The 20,491-nt window shown below is 35.6% G+C and overlaps 1 protein-coding gene and 1 long non-coding RNA gene across 2 annotated transcripts in view; both read left to right on the forward strand.

Annotated features, from left to right (window-relative positions):
* The window catches only part of necab3 (N-terminal EF-hand calcium binding protein 3), a 39,465-nt gene extending 20,383 nt beyond the window's left edge, over positions 1 to 19,082 (forward strand). Inside the window, exons 3-13 of the mRNA XM_051896194.1 lie at positions 1,977 to 2,085; positions 6,217 to 6,242; positions 7,566 to 7,663; positions 8,849 to 8,985; positions 12,938 to 13,059; positions 13,334 to 13,413; positions 13,502 to 13,555; positions 14,949 to 15,061; positions 15,226 to 15,303; positions 17,123 to 17,214; positions 17,376 to 19,082. Coding sequence (XP_051752154.1) covers positions 1,977 to 2,085; positions 6,217 to 6,242; positions 7,566 to 7,663; positions 8,849 to 8,985; positions 12,938 to 13,059; positions 13,334 to 13,413; positions 13,502 to 13,555; positions 14,949 to 15,061; positions 15,226 to 15,303; positions 17,123 to 17,214; positions 17,376 to 17,404 — 938 coding nt within the window. The 3' untranslated portion in view covers positions 17,405 to 19,082. The remainder of the gene's footprint in view (positions 1 to 1,976; positions 2,086 to 6,216; positions 6,243 to 7,565; positions 7,664 to 8,848; positions 8,986 to 12,937; positions 13,060 to 13,333; positions 13,414 to 13,501; positions 13,556 to 14,948; positions 15,062 to 15,225; positions 15,304 to 17,122; positions 17,215 to 17,375) is intronic.
* Positions 1 to 20,491, forward strand: part of LOC127513950 (uncharacterized) — a 200,981-nt gene that overhangs the window by 72,900 nt on the left and 107,590 nt on the right. The gene's annotated exons all lie outside the window — the stretch shown is intronic.

Below are 20,491 nucleotides of genomic sequence, written 5' to 3' on the forward strand. Positions count from 1 at the left end.
TATCGTTATCGTTTTATCGCCCAGCCCTACCACATGGTAGAACTCCTCATTCTGAGCAACTTTGCCTCAAGGACCACCGCCATCCATCGAATCGTTCATTAAATATTGGAGATTATTTAAAAAACAACTTTGGTGAACTAGTCCTAGGTTTTTGGCTCAACCTCGATAAAACCACTGCAGCACAATTCTCGGGACTCTCTAGGTCAATAGTCATCAAAAAATGTTGAACTTTTGCCTTTGGATAGCTATAGCAGGGTCATTTAAAAACCAGGCATGGCCAAGTCTACCCAAAAGCCTATCGTTCCTAAACAAAAACTTAGAACTTTGCATCATTACATGAGCACATGCGGCACATGATTCTAAAGAAGTTAAAAAGCTTTAAAAACCATGTATTTCCTATGGTAAATTTTCTGTATTTGCTGTAAATGGTCTTATAGAGTGACGACTGATATTTATATGCATTTTATGTAAGTATCTGCTATATTTCATATGTCACACAGGCTTAAGCATATCATAGAGACTTAGCAATGGCAATGAAGCAAGTATTTCTCCCAAATCCTTTTTGCATACCATTTTCTCTTAGTCTAGTTGATATTGGCTTTATATGATTTTTAGATCTTTCACCAGAGTTTTCCACTTACATTCATGTTCTGAAAGTCAAGCTTCACCCCTGACGTCAAGCTCAAGTGTCATCAAACCACAAATGCACAACTGGAGGGCTAAAAGAATCTCTCGTGTCTTTCGGGAGGCTGATAAATGTCAGAGAGCTGAATGTTCAGTGACGTGCTCAGGGAGGAAGTGATTTAGACAATCTGTCAGCTGCGATCCAGCCATGAATGAGTGCTGTCAGATACTGCCGTGTATATTCCTCTTTTTTCTCTTTGGGCTCTTGATGGATGACACGTTCTTCATTTTAACTAATAATAAGAGCAGATGCACTAACAGCAGATGGTAGTTCAGGTATCAAGGTTGATCTACGACATGTGCCATCAGTAAAAAGCATTGCCAGGTGTTCATCTGACCTAATACAGACGGTCGCCGTGGGCTGAGGACACTATATTTCAGACGTTGTCTCAGCTTCCGGTCTATTCACTAACTGTTTGATGTGTATTGCACACAAATTGCAAGCTAAGTCGCAATATCTGGGAGTCAAAGTGCTTAGTTTTGTATCAGGCCAACAGGAAATAAAATCTTATTTAAACAGTACTAGGTTGATATTATGAACGATAAGTGAAGAATAACTAACTTGGTTCGGGGCATCAAATGTTTGAAAGACTCAGTTTTGTATGAGCATTTTAGTAGGAAATAAACTAGATATGCACATGCAATTGTTTAAATCTGTACTTAATACATTTGGATGGACACATGTTTCCATTATTTGATATTTAAAGGGATAATTCACCCAAAAATGAAATATATTACTCACCTGCTTGTGAGTAAAATCCATAAGACTTTCTTTCATCTTTGGAACGCAAATGAAGATATCTGGATTTATTTTATGAACGTTTTGTATTGTCAGAGTTTTGGATGTATAGACTTTCAATGGAGGGACAGAAATCCCTCAGATTTCATTAAGAATATCTTGTGCTCTGAAGATAAACAAAAGTCTTACGGGTTTGGAACGACATCAGGGTGAGTAATTGATGACAGAATTTCCATTTTTGAGTGAACTGTCCCTTTAATGTACACAGAGTTTTTTGTTGTTAAATCTGCCCATAAACAGCACATAAAAGCAGAAGAAACTGTGATTGGTCGCTTTACATGTCCATCCGCCGTCTCTTTCTGTCTAAATGGGTTTATTTGCGTTAAAGCCCTTTTTCTAGACGAAAAGTATCCACATATAATTTATGCGCTAAAGATAAATGGAAAAAGATTTTGAAGACACTTGATCATTTGCATTTCCATTAGAAAAATTCTTGTATGGAAGCTTGGCAACAGATGTGTTTGCTGATTCTCTATCTTGTGTCCTCTTGCAGATGACGGGAAGCTGTCCTTCGAGGAGTTCAAAGCCTATTTTGCAGATGGGATTCTCACAACCGACGAGCTGCGGGAGCTGTTCTACTCCATTGATGGACGGCAAACAAAGTATATACTTCAACCATCACAAACACAAAGCAAATTCACTTAAAAGTTGCCTCACTGCGCACAGAATATCAGTGCAAAAAACCTGTCTCAGACCCTGTTTACACCTGGTATTGAGATGCGTTTTGGTCGATTGGATCACAAGGGAGACACATTCCCGTTTACACCTGGTGTTTTAATCCGTCTCTTTTGTCCACTTTCAAGCACTTCAGTCCTGATTTCTTTGTGTGAAGTGTCTAAGGGCAGGTAAATCTATGGGTTTTTTCAGATCTTTCGATCTAATGGATGAAACAAGTTAATGAGAGTCGGCGGTCTTTTGCAATGTTCGAACACATTCAACCACACAAATGCGTTTTTCGACAACCTCTGGAAGTGGTTGAAAGTGGACAAGCCTAAAATGTTTTAGACCATGTGTAAACAGGGCCTTATTTAAAAGTTTTATTTAAAGGTCACTGTCATTCTTTGTAGTGCAACACATCTTTTATGCAATTTAGGCTTATTATATATTTACAAAAATCAGTACTATTTTTCTGGTGCAGTTCATAATTCATTACTGCATTACTGCCCATAGAAGGCAAGCAGAATATTATTTTAAAAACCTTCATCTGCATTTTTAATTAATCATGACAGCAATAATTCATGAAATGATGGTTAAATGATAGAGCAGAGCATTATAATCACATCTATCCAGATGCACGGCGTGGTCGAGAACATTTTTTTGCATTTTAAGATCGATTCAGTTGTTTTTGTGATGCTGTACAGTCGCATTAAATTAAAGTCACTTGATTGTTGCTTCCTCCACAACCGCCCTGCACTAATTATTTGTGCCTTTTGCATCGTTATCTGTTTTGCATAATTCCTTCGGTGAATCAGGAGCTAAAACAACGCAAACAGAGCGTGCAATCAGTAGGCGCAGTTCATACTTAGTGAACTCCCACCTCAGTTTACTTTAGCCTTTGAGTTTAGGTGACCTGTATCCTTGGCAACCTTACATTTTCGTTCCCTAATTAGTCGCCTTTCAGAATAGCGTGATTATATTGCACCGCACTGCATAGCTTTTTGAAGCATCTGGAAAGAAAACGAACAAGCATTCGAACGTTCACGCGCAGGAGGATCAAAGTATTACCCGAGGTGGCGTGTATGAATCAAAGCGTTGAGAACTGTGTTCCAGGAAGCCAAGGCATCGACAGAACAAAGCTGCAAATTTGACTTCACAAAGAACCGCATTGCAGAGCTGCGACACACACACACACACATACAAAGAACCGCAAAGTTCCAAGCTCAGATTTTCCTCTGAAAATGGAGCATATTTCTGCAATCAATCAGAATGGTCACTGGGTAATTACTGTATTCAGAAGCCCGTAGTAATTTAGTCTAGTCAAGTTAGAGTCTAAAATAGGTCTGCTGCATGCAAATTCTTTTTAAGCAGCTCCCGTCCTCATTACGACGTTAAACCAGACTGTTGATTTGCAAACCCCTGGGAATTATTTAATGGGAAAATGACCTTATTTTTTTCTTTATGCCATGAATAAATGTACCTGCTGGAATTTGTGTTAGTGGGCGTGAATCGTATGGCCACATATGCAAACTTTCAGAAACTTTAAATCTAAAGATTGTGTTATTTTTCCATCTGAAGTCAACATGAAATCAACTTTTCAACACATTATTATTGCATGTTTCTGGTCCTATTATGAATGATTCACCAGTGCATGAAATGTCTTTCTATTTCAGCTGATGTCATCAATCCCTCTTATTTTTCATCCTTCTGTCATATAGCGACACTTTTCACCATACAGTCAATTCCAGATGGATAAAATCCATCCAAATACATCAGTTTACATCAGTAAAGTGGCCTATTCCATTTAGGGATGCACAATATATCAGCCACCATATCGGTATCGGCCGATATATGTTCATTTTTAATGTTATCGTTATCGGCCCAATAATAAAATTTGGCCGATATATTAAAGCCATTAAATAATGGATTATTTCCTTCAGCTGAGACGCTTCAGATGTGCACTGTTCACTATGATGGTTTTAAATTACCTGAAATATGATTGGAGTCACTTCAAAAACGAAAATACAGTTAAGTGCAACATGTACAGCGCAAATCTGTCATATAGGCTACATAAATTATAATGATATAATATAAGATCATTATAGTTGTGTGTTTGGGACATGGCTTTTAATGGTGAGGACTTTTGTTTTTGTAATCAGGCTCTCGAAAATTATATACAAATTTGGATTTAGATATATCGGCCAATATATCGGTTATCGGCTTTCTAATATAAAGAATTATCGGTTATCGTATCGGCCAAAATTGCATCCCTAATTTCATTGGAATGTATCAAATAAGATCAAATGTTTTATGCCGGGTTCAGACTACACAACACTTTTGTCTGTTTTACGATAGTCACTGTATCAGATTATGCGATTTTGACTCCTAAATTCTTGTCATGGACAAGAAACATGTCAGACTACATGTTGCTTCCCGACCAATCATCGTTTGCCATCTTCAACGACATGTGTGATGTATCACAGAAGCAGCATCAGTTGTTGTCCACCATGTCACACTGTACGAGATAAAACGATTAATTCTTTTCTTATGGAAGGCCATAAGGGCCAAAACATGTGAACACGTTTTGACCCTGGTGGTCTTCCATAGATTCTTGTGTCCCGACACCTATTGTTGTTTATGAATCACCACACCACGCTATATCAAACAGATTGCGCCAAAATCAGGCTAATATTGTGTAATCATGAACACAGGATTAGTCTCTGGATAGTAGTGTGTTAATAGACACCTGTTTGGACACGCTTGTCAATCCAATTCAATTACCCAATTCATTCAACTAGTCCCATTTCTCCTTTTGCTTTTTTTCCATCCCTCAGTCTCAGCAAAATATTAAAAGTCCATTAATGCTATCAGGGAGCACTCAAAGCAAATTCAGCCAATTATGGAGCCTGAGACTACACAGTGTTCATAATTGTGTTTTGGCTGCGATGGCAATTTAATGTGACAACATGCACTGGGGTATTTAGATTTGTATTCAGTCGGCATAAGAATATGAATGTGGAGTTCAGCATGAAAATGCACAATCCAAAAGGAGTGGGATGGTGTGATTGTGCAATGCTTTATTCTTTGGCATGTTTCCTCCATACTAGTAACTCATGGAGATTATCTACATCTTTGATTTTAGGATCAGGATAGTTTTGTATATTATATTATATTATATTGTATTATCCATCCACTCTCTGAACCGCTTTATCCTCTGCAGAGGGATGCAGGAACCTATTATTATATTGTTATGTTATGTTATGTTATGTTATTTTATTATGTTGTGTTGTTAAATTATTACATTATATTATATTACATTATATTATTATTATATTATATTGAACCTATTATATGGAACCTATTATTATATTATGTTATGTTCTGTTATATTATATTATATTATATTAATTATATTATGTTATATTATATTATATTTTATTATTATCCATCCACTCTCTGAACCGCTTTATATTATATTATATTATATTTTTGATAGCAGTAAATCAACAGTTTGCAATACACATTAGAAAATTTATATATTTTTTATTTTAAAATAAAATTAGAAAATAGACACTATACAATAGAGTTTACACAATATGCACATAATATAAATATTATACAGACAGTTTACACTGTGCAAAAACAGTGTGAAAAATATTGTGGTTGTTCTTTGCTTTATTTATTTATTTATTTTTGTGGGTCAATGGTATAGAGAGCCGCTGTTTGCACATGATTTATCACATTGGATTTAATCATTTTAGCGCAAATCTGAGTTTGTAAAAGTCATAAAGTGTTTAAGTATAGGATTTTTCTGTTGTACTGGTTTTACCCCATTAGCAAGATCATTATCTCGGCAAGTTACCATCTGCTGAGAAATATCACCTCAGCCCTGCGATGTTAACAGAACGAAACATAATTGGACTGTTTACACTTTAAAATTCTGGCGAAGCTGTGGACAGCCCACACATCCTCCTCGCTAATGACACCACTTTCAAATCCTTGACTCTTCTCCAATTCAATTAAGGCTTTTTTTTTTCTTATGACTCATTTTATTCTCTCTCCTCTTCCCTTTCCAGTAACCTCGATACAGACAAACTATCAGGTAGGTGTGGATAATTCTTTTAAATTATCATACTGGAAAGAAAATAAAGAATGGAAGAAGTGTTTCAAGTGGCAATAATTAAAAAAGAAATGTACCTGGAGGAAACTCGGGTTCTTCAAACATTTCACATTTTCTGCCTTTTACGAATGCATTAGTGGCTGGTTATTCCCTTGCAAGGTCATATTTTGTTTCATTTGATTGAATTAAGGCTTCTTTTAATTATATAGCTATATTGAGAATCCGAACATTTGCCATTTCACCCTGTTTTGCATATTATCCATCTTGAATAGTTTGCAAGATTAAGATTTGTTTAAATCAGTATACTATTTCAGAGGTGCTACACATTGTCTGGTGGATTTCTGAAGTGTGCATCCATGCACTTTTGAGTAATATTAGCTTTGCGCAATGGAAAAGGTCTTCATCTGAGTAATGCAAGGCTGCTACAACTTAAATGAGAGTAATTAATTTTAAGTAAATTAGTTTAGCTAGTTTCCAATGCAAAATCTGTAATATCAATAAAATTATGAAATGGCAGTTATAACAGGGCACAACAATCGGTTCTGGATATAAAAATCCCATTTTATTTCATTGCATTTTCTCCACAAACAGATATTATTATTTTTAATATTAAAAATAGTAAGTATCTTTTTTTTGCTGCCGGATTTAGTGGGTTTTATGGCTTATTAAAAGTGTTTATTACAGAATTTTCTGAGATCCCTATGGAAAAACTTAATAGGAAAAAGAACCAAGGCTGCTATAAAACTGTGTGCTGACTGTACATACATGAAACACATCCTGAATCTTCTGTGCTCTGAGTTCAGAGAGTAAAGATGGTCATATTGGACGACAAATAATGATCTGAAACCTTCCTGTCCTCAGAACAGCGTAGCTACATAATTCATTGACTCATATACTGAAGCTGATATCGACAGCAGCGCTGAAGAGCCACAGTCGCCTGTTTATGAGCAGTGCAACTTTTAATCTACACCTGCAAGAGTGTGTGTGTGTGTGTGTGTGTGTGAGTGATGGAGGACGATCTGGTGATAAAAACAAACTATAAAGCTTGATCATTTCAGACATCATTTCCTTCGTTTCGTATGTGGTAAATGACTCTGTAGCCATATAACAAATCCTGTTGTTCGGCCTATAATTCTTTCTCTCTCTCTTCCTCGCTGTTTTCAGCTTAAATTGACAATTTTTAGAACTGAAAAAGTGACACAACTCAGTAAACATGCATAAATGCACAGTTAAAAAATCCACCAGAGAAAGAATATGACTCATATTTTGTTTCTGACCTATAACTCATCCTCTTTCTCTTTTCAGATTACTTTTCTCAGCATCTTGGAGAATATCTGGATGTTCTGTCGGCGTTAGAGAAACTCAATGTCGCCGTCCTGAAGGCGATGGACAAGACGAAGGAGGTAAACATGGAACGTTTTGGCAAGCTTCTCTCAAAGTTATGAACAAACGTTCTTCCAGTAACGTTAATAGAATGTTTGTTCAAAGTTATCTGGTCTTTAATAATGTTCTAAAAACGTTATCACGTTCATGGAGCATTTTTTTTAAACATTTTAGTTTAATGTTCCTCTAACGTTTTTTAAATGTTACTACTTGTTTCAGAACATTCAGAGAACATTCAAAAGTAACGTTCTAATTCTAATGTTTGCATAATGATAAAATGTAATGTTCCATTAACATTCGCATTAAACGAAGAAAAAAAAGAAACGTTTTTAAAACATTTAAAAACTGGACATTTTAAACCTTTAGAAAATATTCAGAAATAACGTTTTTATAACTTAATGGGAACGCTAGCAAAACGTTCATTGAAAATATTTTTGTTAGCAGGGTAGGATTCGAATAAGGTCACATCATATCCAGGGTTATCATTGTTAAATAAAACCATTTAAAAAAATTAACTGAAATAAAGCTGCACTACGATAAAATAAATAAAATATAAATATTAGATGAAAAACAAAACTAAATGAAAATTAAAAATGTTGCCTTTGCAACTAACTGAAATAGATTGAGGCACTAAAATGACTAACTGGAAATAAATAAAAACTAAAATAAAAATAAACCTAAATTATAATATTTTTTTTTAAAAACCTAAACAAAAACATAACAAAATGACGAAAAATTAAAACAAAAACTACAAAATTCAAAATATTAATAATATACAATTATATTATACTTACTTTGGTTTAATATTTTGTTTATGGTATGACTTAAGTTAACTTTTTTCAGACCAAGAAAGTGCAAACACAGAAATGATCCACTTCACTATCTCTGTCTGCCGGCACTGATCTTTACGTTTTACTGATTATCTCTTATACCGCGTCGAGGGCAGTAATTGTATCCGACACACGGCCGATCTCTGTTAGAGCAGGATAAAGTGGCCCTTAATTTTGTTTTCAGACCGGTCGTTACATGTCAAGATGTTTCATTGATGCAGTGGATGGTGTCCTCCATCAGCAGCAGCTTAATCATGTTGGTCATGATATTTTCTGCACTGATGATACTGTGGGATTTTAAATACTGAAGGCCTTAGAGGACATTTACCTCAATGATTGATGCAGCAGGTTAAGTTCTTAAGTGTTCTTCTGCAGGAGTACCAGGGTTCATCGGTTCTGGGGCAGTTTGTGACCCGTTTCATGTTGAGGGAGACGTCTAGTCAGCTGCTGTCGCTCCAGATGTCTCTGCAGTGTGCTATGGAGGCTGTGGAGGCACAAAGTAGCACCTCTCCGTGAGTTATGCACACACACACAAACACTGTAAGCACAACACTTTTTTCTGTCTTACACTCCTATAAATAAAGGTTCCAGAAAGGAGTTCCAGTGGCGCTTTAGGAGATCCCTTTTACAGTTCAGATGAGAAGAAATCCTCTTCAAAGAGGAAGAGAACCTCTTAATGCCTACTAGAACAGGTTTTCATATATTCTCCTTTCCTCATATTCTCCATTGTTCAGCTCCTCTCTTCCCAGTCTGTCAGTAACGCTCTGTTTAGTTCCTGTCTCTATGAAGCCCCTCCTTCTGAAAAGCACAATGTGCTCTGATTGGTCAGCTGGAGCAGTGTGTTTTGATTGGTCAAGCGCTTTGAGCGTGTTTGGTAAATGTCCCGCCCCTTACCATAACCAGCAGTTTCAACTAACTCAACCAGGACCCGCCCCTTTATTTTGCGTATGAATGATTTAAATGAGGAATATTATGACGTGTTCATTCCCGGAAGAAAACTCGAGACTAAAATAGAGGCGTTTCAGGGAGTTCTGATATAGAGAATAATTCTACTTTATTACATACAAATTTGATTTGCAGTTCTGTATTCTATTTTCAACACTAATTCAAATCCAATTAAAATGTAGTAATTGATTTGCTTATATAAGAACCTTTTTATATTCCCATCATGTCTTTAGACATCATAAGAACTGTGGCATCATAGAGCTCCTCTTGAAACAAAAATAGTTCCTGATATGAAGATGGTTCTGCGAGCCAAAGGTGTGGCACAGAATCACTGCAGATCCAGTGTTTTTATTAGGCTGTAGTCTCTCCTCGCTGAGGGACGTTCGCCGGTCTCAGCATTTCATATCTGTGAGAGCGAGAGAAAGAGGGAGAAACACAGAGAACAGATAAACAGAGTGCTGCAGAAGTAATTGTAATGTATTCTTCATGATGAAGCACATTTGTCTTGTTTATCCGTGGGGAATTTTCTTCCTCTCAAAGCAGCTGTCACAGAAACAAGCCGGAATTCTCAGAAGAGCTCTTAATGTGACGGAACAACAGGAAAATGTTTGCATATGTTTTTGTTTGCTACTAATCGCTCAATAAGCGAAAGAACATTTCTTCTGTTATTTCTCTCTGACTGTAATTCCCATTTGTCAAACAGAAAAGCCCCATTAGGACGATTTCATAACACGACTGCCTGTACAGTTCAGCGGATGCCCATAAACACAATGAAAGCGGAGTTTATCGTAGTCCTGGTGAAAGTCAGAATCATTTCAATCCTGTTATAGCTTCAGGACTGCGCAATTGTAACCAATAATGGTGACAGATGTTTCTTCTGATTTTTGTTCTTGCCAAGCTGAATTTCAGATCCTTTGTGCACTTATTCATTGTGTCATTTCTTACAAACACATTTTATAAAAACATGCAGAGCAGTTTATAGAACATAGAAATGAGCATTCAGAGTTATCTCAGTTAAACTTATAACTTGACCATGCTAACCAGCCAGAATATATATACTGTACATCTAATACAGCAAATTGTGGATGACGTTATATATTAAATGGCTATTAACAAGTTTAAAAAAAAAGGTAAATGCTATTTACACTACAGCACGACTGCATGTATGATATATTGCTTTTATACTACAGTTCAGTAAACAAGTTAATATTAAGTGACTTACATTTTAGACATAATATTACAAGTTATGTCTGTTTTTGGTCCGCTAACGACAATAGCTCCAATTTCTTCCAAACAAAACCACAGCTGAACCGTAGTGGTTTTTCATTCCTGAATGAATAAGCGTGTTTGAACAATTCAACTGAATGAACAATTCAGTGACTCACTCATAAAGACTTGTTTCTTTTCTGAATGATTCAGTTGTTTTTGAAAGAATTGATTGAATGAATGATTCAGTGACTCACTCATAAAGACTTGTTTACTCATAAAGGCAATTTGTTACTGAATGTTTCAGTGTTGTTGAGTGAATCAGTTAAATGATTAAACTATTAATTCAAAATTCAGTAATGCAGTCACTTGTCGCCACCTACTGGTGTAACTATGTAACTGCATAAATGGTAAAGTTAGTCTAAAGTTATGTAATATTCTTAAGTTATCTTGATGCATTACCATTACATTTTCACAAAAATAATTTGTTGTGTAGAAATGACTTTTGTTATATTTAAATAATAAGAGTACTACATTTTGTAATTGTGTTTGGTGCTGTAAACGTCTCCGTTCATATTAAGTGACTTACATTTAAGACTATTACAATAGTCTTAAAAAATTACAATAAAATATTACAAGTTATGTCTGTTTTTGCTTTGCTAACGACAATATTCCCAAACAGAACCACAGCTGAACCGTAGCAGTTTTTGGTTCGTGAATGAATCAGTGTTTTTGAACAATTCGACTGAATGAACAATTCAGTGACTCACTCATAAAGACTTGTTTAGTTTCTGAATGAATCCATTGTTTTTGAAAGAATTGGTTGAATGAATGATTCAATGACTCACTCATAAAGATAATTTGTTACTGAATGTTTTAGTGTTGTTGAGCTAATTGGCTGAATGAATTAGACTATTAATTCAACATTCAGTAATGCAGTCACTTGTCGCCACCTACTGGTCTAACTATGTAACTGCACACAGTACTATATCAGGCCTGTTGTCCAGTGCGATGTTAGTCTAAAGTTATGTAATATTCATAAGTTATCTTGATGCATTACATTTTTTTCAAGATAATTTGTTTTGTAGAAATGACTTTTGTTATGTTTAAATAATGAGAGTAATAAATTTTGTAAATGTGTTTGATGTTGTGAACGTCTCTGTTCAGAGCGCGAAATTCAATTACAAGTTAATATTAAGTGACTTACATTTTAGGCATAATATTACAAGTTATGTCTGTTTTTGCTCCACTAACGACAATAATTCCAAACAAAACCACAGCTGAACCATGGCGTTTTTCATTCCTGAATGAATCAGTGTTCGACTGAATGAACAATTCATTGACTCACTCATAAAGACGTTTCGTTTCTGAACGATTCATTCGTTTTTGAAAGAGCTGGTTGAATGAATGATTCAATGACTCACTCAAAAAAACAATTCGTTACTGAACGTTTCTTTCAAGTGTTGTTGAGCAAATCAGTTGAATGAATTAGGCTTTTCAACATTCAGTAATGCAGTCACTTGTCGCCACATACTGGTGCAACTATGTAACTGTACCCAGCACTATATCAGGCCTCTCATCCTGTCCGATGTATAAATAGTAAAGCTAGTCTAAAGTTATGTAATATTCGTAAGTTATCTTGATGCATTACCATTAGATTTTCTCAAGATAATTTGTTTTGTAGAAATGACTTTTGTTATGTTTAAATAATGAGAGTAAATACATTTTGTAATTGTGTTTGGCACTGTGAACATCTTTGTTCTGTTCTCGATACGCAGCTTATCTCGTGAATAATCAGTGCCGCACAAAAGTTCTCAAAACTTCAGTTTCATACTGAAAATCAATACATATGCATATGATCTCTAGATGAAACTTAGCCTGTTCAGAAATCTCTAGCTTTTTCAAAGATCTCTAGCTTTTTCCACACGTTTTTGAGTCTGTGGTCTGTTACATCAGTGCACATGATTGTGCTGATGATAACAGAAGTGGGACAACAACAGCCTTAAGAAAGACTTCTGACTCATGTGAGCATACGTCAGCAGGGTTACAACATTGACAAGGTTATTCGCATTCAATGATATTCGCTTGTGCTCATCAACTATTGGCAGTGAATGCAGATGTACAGATGCCGTGCAGCTATGCTTTATCAAATCTGCCTTCTGCTGGATATTCACTGAAAACAACACCAAGTGAATGCATCTAGTTTTAAGCACTATATTATTACTGAAAAACAAGATGCAACATCATTTTAAGCACAAAATTATTCATACGTTCCTATGACGCAGAACATTAACATGCTATTTTTCTCTGTAGGGTTGAAGTTAAAGTCCCGGATCATCTGATCATACAGAAGAACAACAGAAGATGTGGCCGTCGAGTGCAGAAGAACATGTGTTTGTCGCCTACTGATCCGTACTCGGGCATTCTCACTACTGGTAACACACACACACACACACACACACACACACACACAGAGAGAGAGAGATTTCAAAAGACAACAGTGTCATTATAAAGCTATAAAGCTAAATTTATTTCAAGTTTTGTTCTCATCCAATAGTGTCAGTGCAGTCAAACTGATATTACTGAATATGAAGTGTATTTTAAATGTCTTATTAGCACAAAAGTTTTTAATAGTTTATATTAACAATAATAACTCTGCTGCTGGTGAGTGGAGTTGTGTACTGAGTGTTGGTGTGTGTTGCGTCTCAGGCGTTACCGTAGATACAGATGAGCACTGGTGCTCTCAGATCAACAGACTGCAGCAGCTCATCGACAAACTGGAGTGTCAGGTGAATGCATCTAAATGTCCATTCACACAGAATAATCTTTATGTTTTCAGCATGTATATTGAGATTTTGGCTTGCTTTTCATTTCTAGAGTCCAAAGTTGGAGCCACTGAAAGAAGATACACTGGCCAGCACGTACAAATCAGTGAGTTAACTCATGACTTTCCTCATGAGACTCTCGATGTGCCATCTCTGAACCCATTTGTCTTGGTTAAACTGCCTGAACATTGACATGTTAATGGTTCTTTCTCCTGTTGCTGTGGAGGAGTTAGTTAGTCTGGCTCCACACGACAGGATCTTCTGATTTTATAGTGTTCATTTGGATTTTTTTTGGCTTTTTCACAGTTCTGATCAAGTCATTGCTGTCTGATTCGCTCTAAGATCCTACATAATGGACCACTGTGCCTTTATGGATCTTTTGTGTGCCTTTTATAATAATCATGTTCTCACAGAGTGAAAAATAAATTGTGGAGCAAAGAGGACACTGACAACGTGTCGACAGAGCAGGTTACTTTTGGTATGAAATAAAGTCTCAGCTTTGTTATTTTTTGTATGAAATTCAAACAATAAATCCCATTGTGTGGCTCTTTAATGTGTCGTGACAGATCGCTGTAGCGCCTCAGTTCAAGCGGCATCTCTTCTTACTAGTAATAACCATGAATTAACATTACAAGTTATGTTATTTCAAACACAGAAAGACATCAATACACACCATTTTTAAGTTCAAGTCCACCGACGTTAATATATGAACTCTCCTGTATTTGTTTGTCGGACAAAATGGCGGATTCAGCGTCATGACTGGTCAGAATGCTTGTCAATCAAACTCCCGGCGATAGGTGAATTAGCTGAACTTTGTTAGACTTTCTTAAGACTTAAGTACATATTTATACTTAATTTCATATTTACTTCTATTATATATGAAATAAAGTGTACTGCTGAATGAACTAACAAGCACTTAGGGTAAACTGAAATATACTTTAATGTAATTTCTATTGAAACTTGTATGTCATGCAATTAAATATATTTGTAATTAACTACACATTTGTGATGAAGTTGCAATTTAGTATATTTAAAATATATTTACTGTAGATGTGATATCAAATTACACACTAGAGTTAGAATTATGATCAAGTACATTACATGTGCTTTAGTATGTTAGTCAACACACTTTAAATTAAGTGTACTTCTGTAAAGCATGCCAAAAGATTAATTCATAAGGATTAAAAAAGTGAAACTTAATTTGACACTATTACAAAGTGCACTTTTAACTCTCTTAGGTGGCCTTAATCTTATTTCATTAATATTATATGCAAGCACAGTTATATACACTTCGTTTTCATAAGGGACAATGTCAGCACTTTCAACGTATTTTAAATCATTATATTATACACGAGGACATGCGGGTGAATGAATGACAGGTTTTACATCATGAACAGATGTTCAGCAGAAACACTCACTTGCTCTGCATGAAAACAGAAGCTAGCATTAGTTCTCTTTCTCCAGTTAGTCATGTTTGATCGCTGTGTTTCCTTCTCTAGAACATTCTGCTGGTGCAGAGACAGATGAGCGTGACGGAGAACGATCTCGAGGAGTTCCAGAAGGCTCTGAAGAGCTACGCCGACACCACCGCCAATCAGAACGACAACCTACAGTGAGAAAAACACATTCATATTATGAAGTTACTATCAAGATACTGTATGAACCATAATATAATCATGTTCCAAGAGAATATTAAGCCTGTAAAAACTGACATATGAAATAATAGTCCAAACAAAAAAAAAAATCCATTTTCATCTCTCTCTGTCTCTGGTTCAGTGTGTCCATCCAGAAGCTTCCTGAGAAGAGCTGCTACATCATCTATGAGTTCTGGCAGGACCGCATTTCCTGGATGAGGTGTGTGTGTGTGTGTGTGTTGAGCAGCATAATGATTTAGAGAGTTGGTTCAGGGGTCTTTGTAAATCAATTCCTAATGGAGTCTATTTTTACGAACACAAGACAAGCACGGTCTAGTTTGAGGTTCATTCGGCCTCCTGCTGCAGTCCTCCATGTGCAGAAGCTCCTGCTGGGTTTTATATCTGTCAGGGTTCATGATCAGCCATGATTCTGTTCGGTCCACAACAGTTACACATTAAAACATTGATTACACGGCTAATAAAAATATGTTCTAAGAACATTTTGCTAACTTTCCTATTTAAGAGGCCATATTACGCCCTTTTACAAAGTCTTGATGTTGTTTTTGGGCTCTACTAGAACAGGTTTTCATACTTTCATTCTCCATTGTTGCAGCTCCTCACTTCCCAGTCTGTCAGTAATGCTTTGTTTAGTTCCTGTCTCTATGAAGCCCCTCCTTCTGAAAGCACAGTGCATTCTGATTGGTCGGCTGTAAACAGTGCGTTATGTTTGGTGAAGCTCTTCGAGCGTGTTTGATAATCATAAATATTTCTTAAGCAGCAAATCAGCATATTAGAATTATTACCGAAGGCATCATGTGACACTGAAGACTGGAGTAATGATGCTGAAAATCCAGCTTTGATCACAGGAATAAATTACATTTTACTATATATTCACATAGAAAACAGCTATTTTAAATTGTAATAATATTTCACAATTTTTATTGTATTTTTGATCAAGTAAATGCAGCCTTGGAGAACATAAAAATATTAAACAATCTTACCAACCACACACTTTTGAATGGTAGTGTAAATAGATGCAACAAACCTGAATATTTAAGGTATACAGAAGTTTGGATTAATTAGTAAAAGTCAGCGCTTTTTATCTTTTTATTTGTATCTATTAAAGCACTTCCTCCACAGGAGATAATTATATCGCAGTATTACTCACTGCAATTTATAATTAACTTATTTCTGAAATGATTTATTTCTTAAATTAGATCACCGTATCTTTAAGGAGTAGATGAGATCCACACATAAGGTGTGTGTACTTCACAATGCTGTCATGTGAAGCATCACAAATGAGATTAGGTAACATGAGCCGTCATGTGTAAATTTGTGAAATTTGTGTTACTAGACGAGCCATCTGCTAATTTAAACTGAGTCTCGTTAGACCCTCAGCAATCTGGCTGGCAAACATACAGTCGCACAAACACACAAACATTTAGATTTCTAAATGAAGACGTACACTTTTTTAATGCACTCTTTTCTGCTCCCCAAGGCTGCATTTGTTTCACCAAAAATACATTAAAAACAGCAAAATTGTGAAATATTATTACAATTTAAAATAGACGTTTATTATGTGAATATATAGTAAAATGTAATTTATTCCTGTGATCAAAGCTGAATTTCCAGCATCATTACTCCAGTCTTCAGTGTCACATGATCCTTTAGAAATCGTTCTAATATGCTGATTTGCTGCTCAAGAAACATTTATGATTATCAATGTTAAAAACAGTTCATATTTTTGTGGAAACTGCGATACATTTTTTTTTTTAGGATTCTTTGACGAACAACAATTAACTCACGTTTAATGCGCAAGGAAAATGTGCACCACTAGTGGCATCTAACGGGATTGCAAAAATAATGACTGTTTCCAAACAAGTTTCCAAGAATAACAGAGAAGTATGAGACTTAAATGAAATTAAACTCAAAACTCAATTTCGTCTTCTGAGCGCTGAAGCAGCAGGCCGTTTTCATCTGTTGTTCATTATATCATCTCATAATGTGAGATTGTCCTGACGTCTGTCGTCTCTCTGCAGTTATTTGCAGTCTGACGCCAGTAAGATGTTCCAGCGCTGCATCATAGACATGCTGGAGGACCCAGAGATCGTCTCCACGATGCTCATGCCTGGTAAGAGCGTGTGTAGTCACATCATTTATTAGTTTAAAGCTGTTTCTAAATGCATCTGTCTCAGCCTGGAAGCAAAAGGAATTAAACACAGAGCCGAATCATCTTTAATGAGGAGTTATGATGCTTCATCTCTCTAATATCCACCTGTTTCTTTCTCACAGCATCCTGGTGGATCATGACAAACAACTAACAGCAACAAGAAAACACAGCTGAACCCCGATCGGAAAAATGACCCCGTTGTGTCTTTGAATTAATGAATAGCTCTAAAAAAAAAAAAAAAAAAAAATCAGATCACACACCGTTTTTGTGTTGCATTTTATAGATAATGTCTGCCTGATAGAAAACACAGAAAACAAAACATGTTACACAGGGTTGTGCATCATTCAGAAGTGAATTCAGATGCTTGGACAAAGTGGACACAGAAATATTGAATTTGAATCAGTGTTTTAGTTTTTTTAGTTTTTATATTTTTAGTTTTCATGTTAATTTTAGTTTCATTTTTGGTAATTTTGTTATGTGCTTTTGTCATTTTATTTTTTTGTAAATATTGCTATTAAGTTTTTTTTTTTAGTTAGTTTTAGTTTTTATTTATTTCCAGTTAATAATTTTAGTGCTTCAGCTTAAAGTTTTTCAGTTTATTGCCAAGGCAACATTTCTATTTTGTTTACATTTTTTAATATTTTTATTTTATTTTATTTTATTTTAGCATTATTTCCATAAACAAAGATATTAATATGAATGCTAAAGTATTTAAAATAATATATTTTATTATATTTCATTATATTTAAAAAGCTACCTTTGTTTTTATTGACCAATGGAAGAATAATTAATATATTATTATTTAATAATAGATTCATATTTTGCTTGTAGTATTTATTTTTATGTCGAATGGTGATCTGCTCTGCAAAATTAAGATCTGTTTTGATGGCTTTTAATTGTTTTGACAATTAAACTTTAAGTTTAGATAAACACTGAGAAGAAAATATATATACATGTCAGGGAATAGATAGGCATAATTAGTCAAAAATAATGATGTAAATATTTATGTTTTAGAGCTTGTGTTGAACTAATGGAGTTCCTCTGTGTGACTGTATTGAATTTCTTTGGAATTCACAATTCTTGATTCAGATTCACACTCGTGAACCGAATCTTCAGATCTGAATTGTGCTCAACCCCGACGCTAACAGGCATGGGTGTGATTGATATTCTTCGCATGTATAGAAAATCAAAGCGTGTTTTGCTCCATTCCGTGATGAAGCTTTTCAAGCCAGTAGCTTTGATGCAGATACAGCGACTCTCAGAGCAAAACAACAAGAAGAAACACAAGAATTCATGTATTCTTGTAAATAATTACGATAACACTAGCAAAACGATCTGCTACTCGAGTTGAACACCTTTAAAGTCACATTTACTTCTCTGGATACTGGAACATGAAACTGCATGCCGATTAGGAGACGTTTTATAGTGTCAGCTGATTTGCAACAAACAATTATTTCTCAAGCGAAGTTTGAAACATAGGAGTCTGACTGTGAATAGAATAGACTTTTCATGGAGATGTATTGTAAACCCTCCTGAAGGTGTTTAGAGGACTATTTCACCCTCATTTACTTGTTCTAAACCTGTATAAACACAAAAAGTGGTGTTTGAGGAGTGAATGATGATTTCAGGGTGATCTATTCCTTTAGTTTACTGCATAGACACTGTAAGATCCTGGTTTGACTGTCTTATTGTTCGATGAACATGGAAACCTTCTAGTTGTTGTACTATTCATGCATCTTAACTGAAAAACACAAACCTGACCTTTTTGCTTTAGGTTTTTCACTTTATGTGGATCAGTCATTTGAATGAAAATAAAACTCGAATGATTATTCTGTGTGTGGTTTTGTTCTTCAATCATTTTAGCTTTTAACTTTATAATAGCGTATCTTTTGTATCACTGTCACATTGTTTGTGGATGATATGTGAATATAAAGCAGCATGATAGACTTTAAGAAGTCAGAAATGTTATAGCTACATCTTTCCAAATAACAGTAAAGATGCTTCACTGTCTCATAATAACATGGTTCGGGGGTTTTTCACGATGCTTCTGAAATGATGCAGAAACATTGAGCGCTGAGACGGCAGACAGTAATTAGGACTTTTAAGTTCTTGTCAACTAGGGTAATTGGACAGTGATTAAAAAAATGTGCGAAAAAAAAAAAAAAAAAAAATCACAAACAAACATGCACTTGAATAAATACATCTGCGTCTTGATATATTACTAACTCTTAGGCTAATATTAAAGGGTTAGTTGACCCAAAAATGAAATTTCTGTCATTAATTACTCACCCTCATGTCGTTCCACACCAGTAAGACCTTCATTGATATTCGGAACACAAATTAAAGTATTTTTGATGAAATCCGAGAGCTTTCTGTCCTCTTATTACCACTTTCAAGGCCCAGAAAGGTAGTAAAAGACATCGTTAAAACAGTGCAGTGGTTCAACCTATAATGTTATGAAGTGAAGAGAATACTTTTTGTGTGAAAAACAAACAAAAATAACGACTTTATTCAACAATTTGTTTTCTTCCATGTCAGTCTCCTAGGCTGTTGACGTAGTAAACATAGTGCAGCGCTTCTGGGTTCTACGTCAGAACATTATTGGCCAGCACTGCGTCAGTATCACACGCATATATCATGGTGCTCACGTGATCAGCGTTCTGACGTAGAACCCGGAATCACTGCACTGTGTTACCTTCAGTAATTACTTTTTTTAGAGTAACTTACCCAACACTGCTTGAATCACTTAAAGGTGGGGTAAGTAATATTTCAAAAACGCTGTTGGACATTGTTGATATTTGAAATAAACCCAAACAAACCCACCCCTCTCTTCATTGCTCAGCCTCCAAAACTCACACTCCAATCCTAATGGGGCGTTCACACCAGACGCGACTTATAAATCACGCTATTCGCGCGTAGTTGGGCACTTGAACATTTTGAGTTTACTCGCAGACGCGAGTTTACTGTCACAACAGACGCGTCATGGGAGGGGAAAGTAGTTGTAAAATACAGCGAATAAGCTCAATTTGCCGGCTTTAGCTAGCTTGTAGTCTCAATATGTATATATATAGCTCAAACTGAGTAAAGAGCGTTTTTTACAACTTACCAGATTGTCCGACCTCCTCACTCACTTTCTTCCAAGCAAGATCCTTTTTATCCCTGTTTCTATAAAAGTATGAAGATGTATCGTACAGCTCCGGGTATCCACATACAGCGACCATGATTTTGTCCTCCATTG

The sequence above is a fragment of the Ctenopharyngodon idella genome, chromosome 6 (genome assembly GCF_019924925.1).
Source record: "Ctenopharyngodon idella isolate HZGC_01 chromosome 6, HZGC01, whole genome shotgun sequence".
Classification (NCBI taxonomy): domain Eukaryota; kingdom Metazoa; phylum Chordata; class Actinopteri; order Cypriniformes; family Xenocyprididae; genus Ctenopharyngodon; species Ctenopharyngodon idella.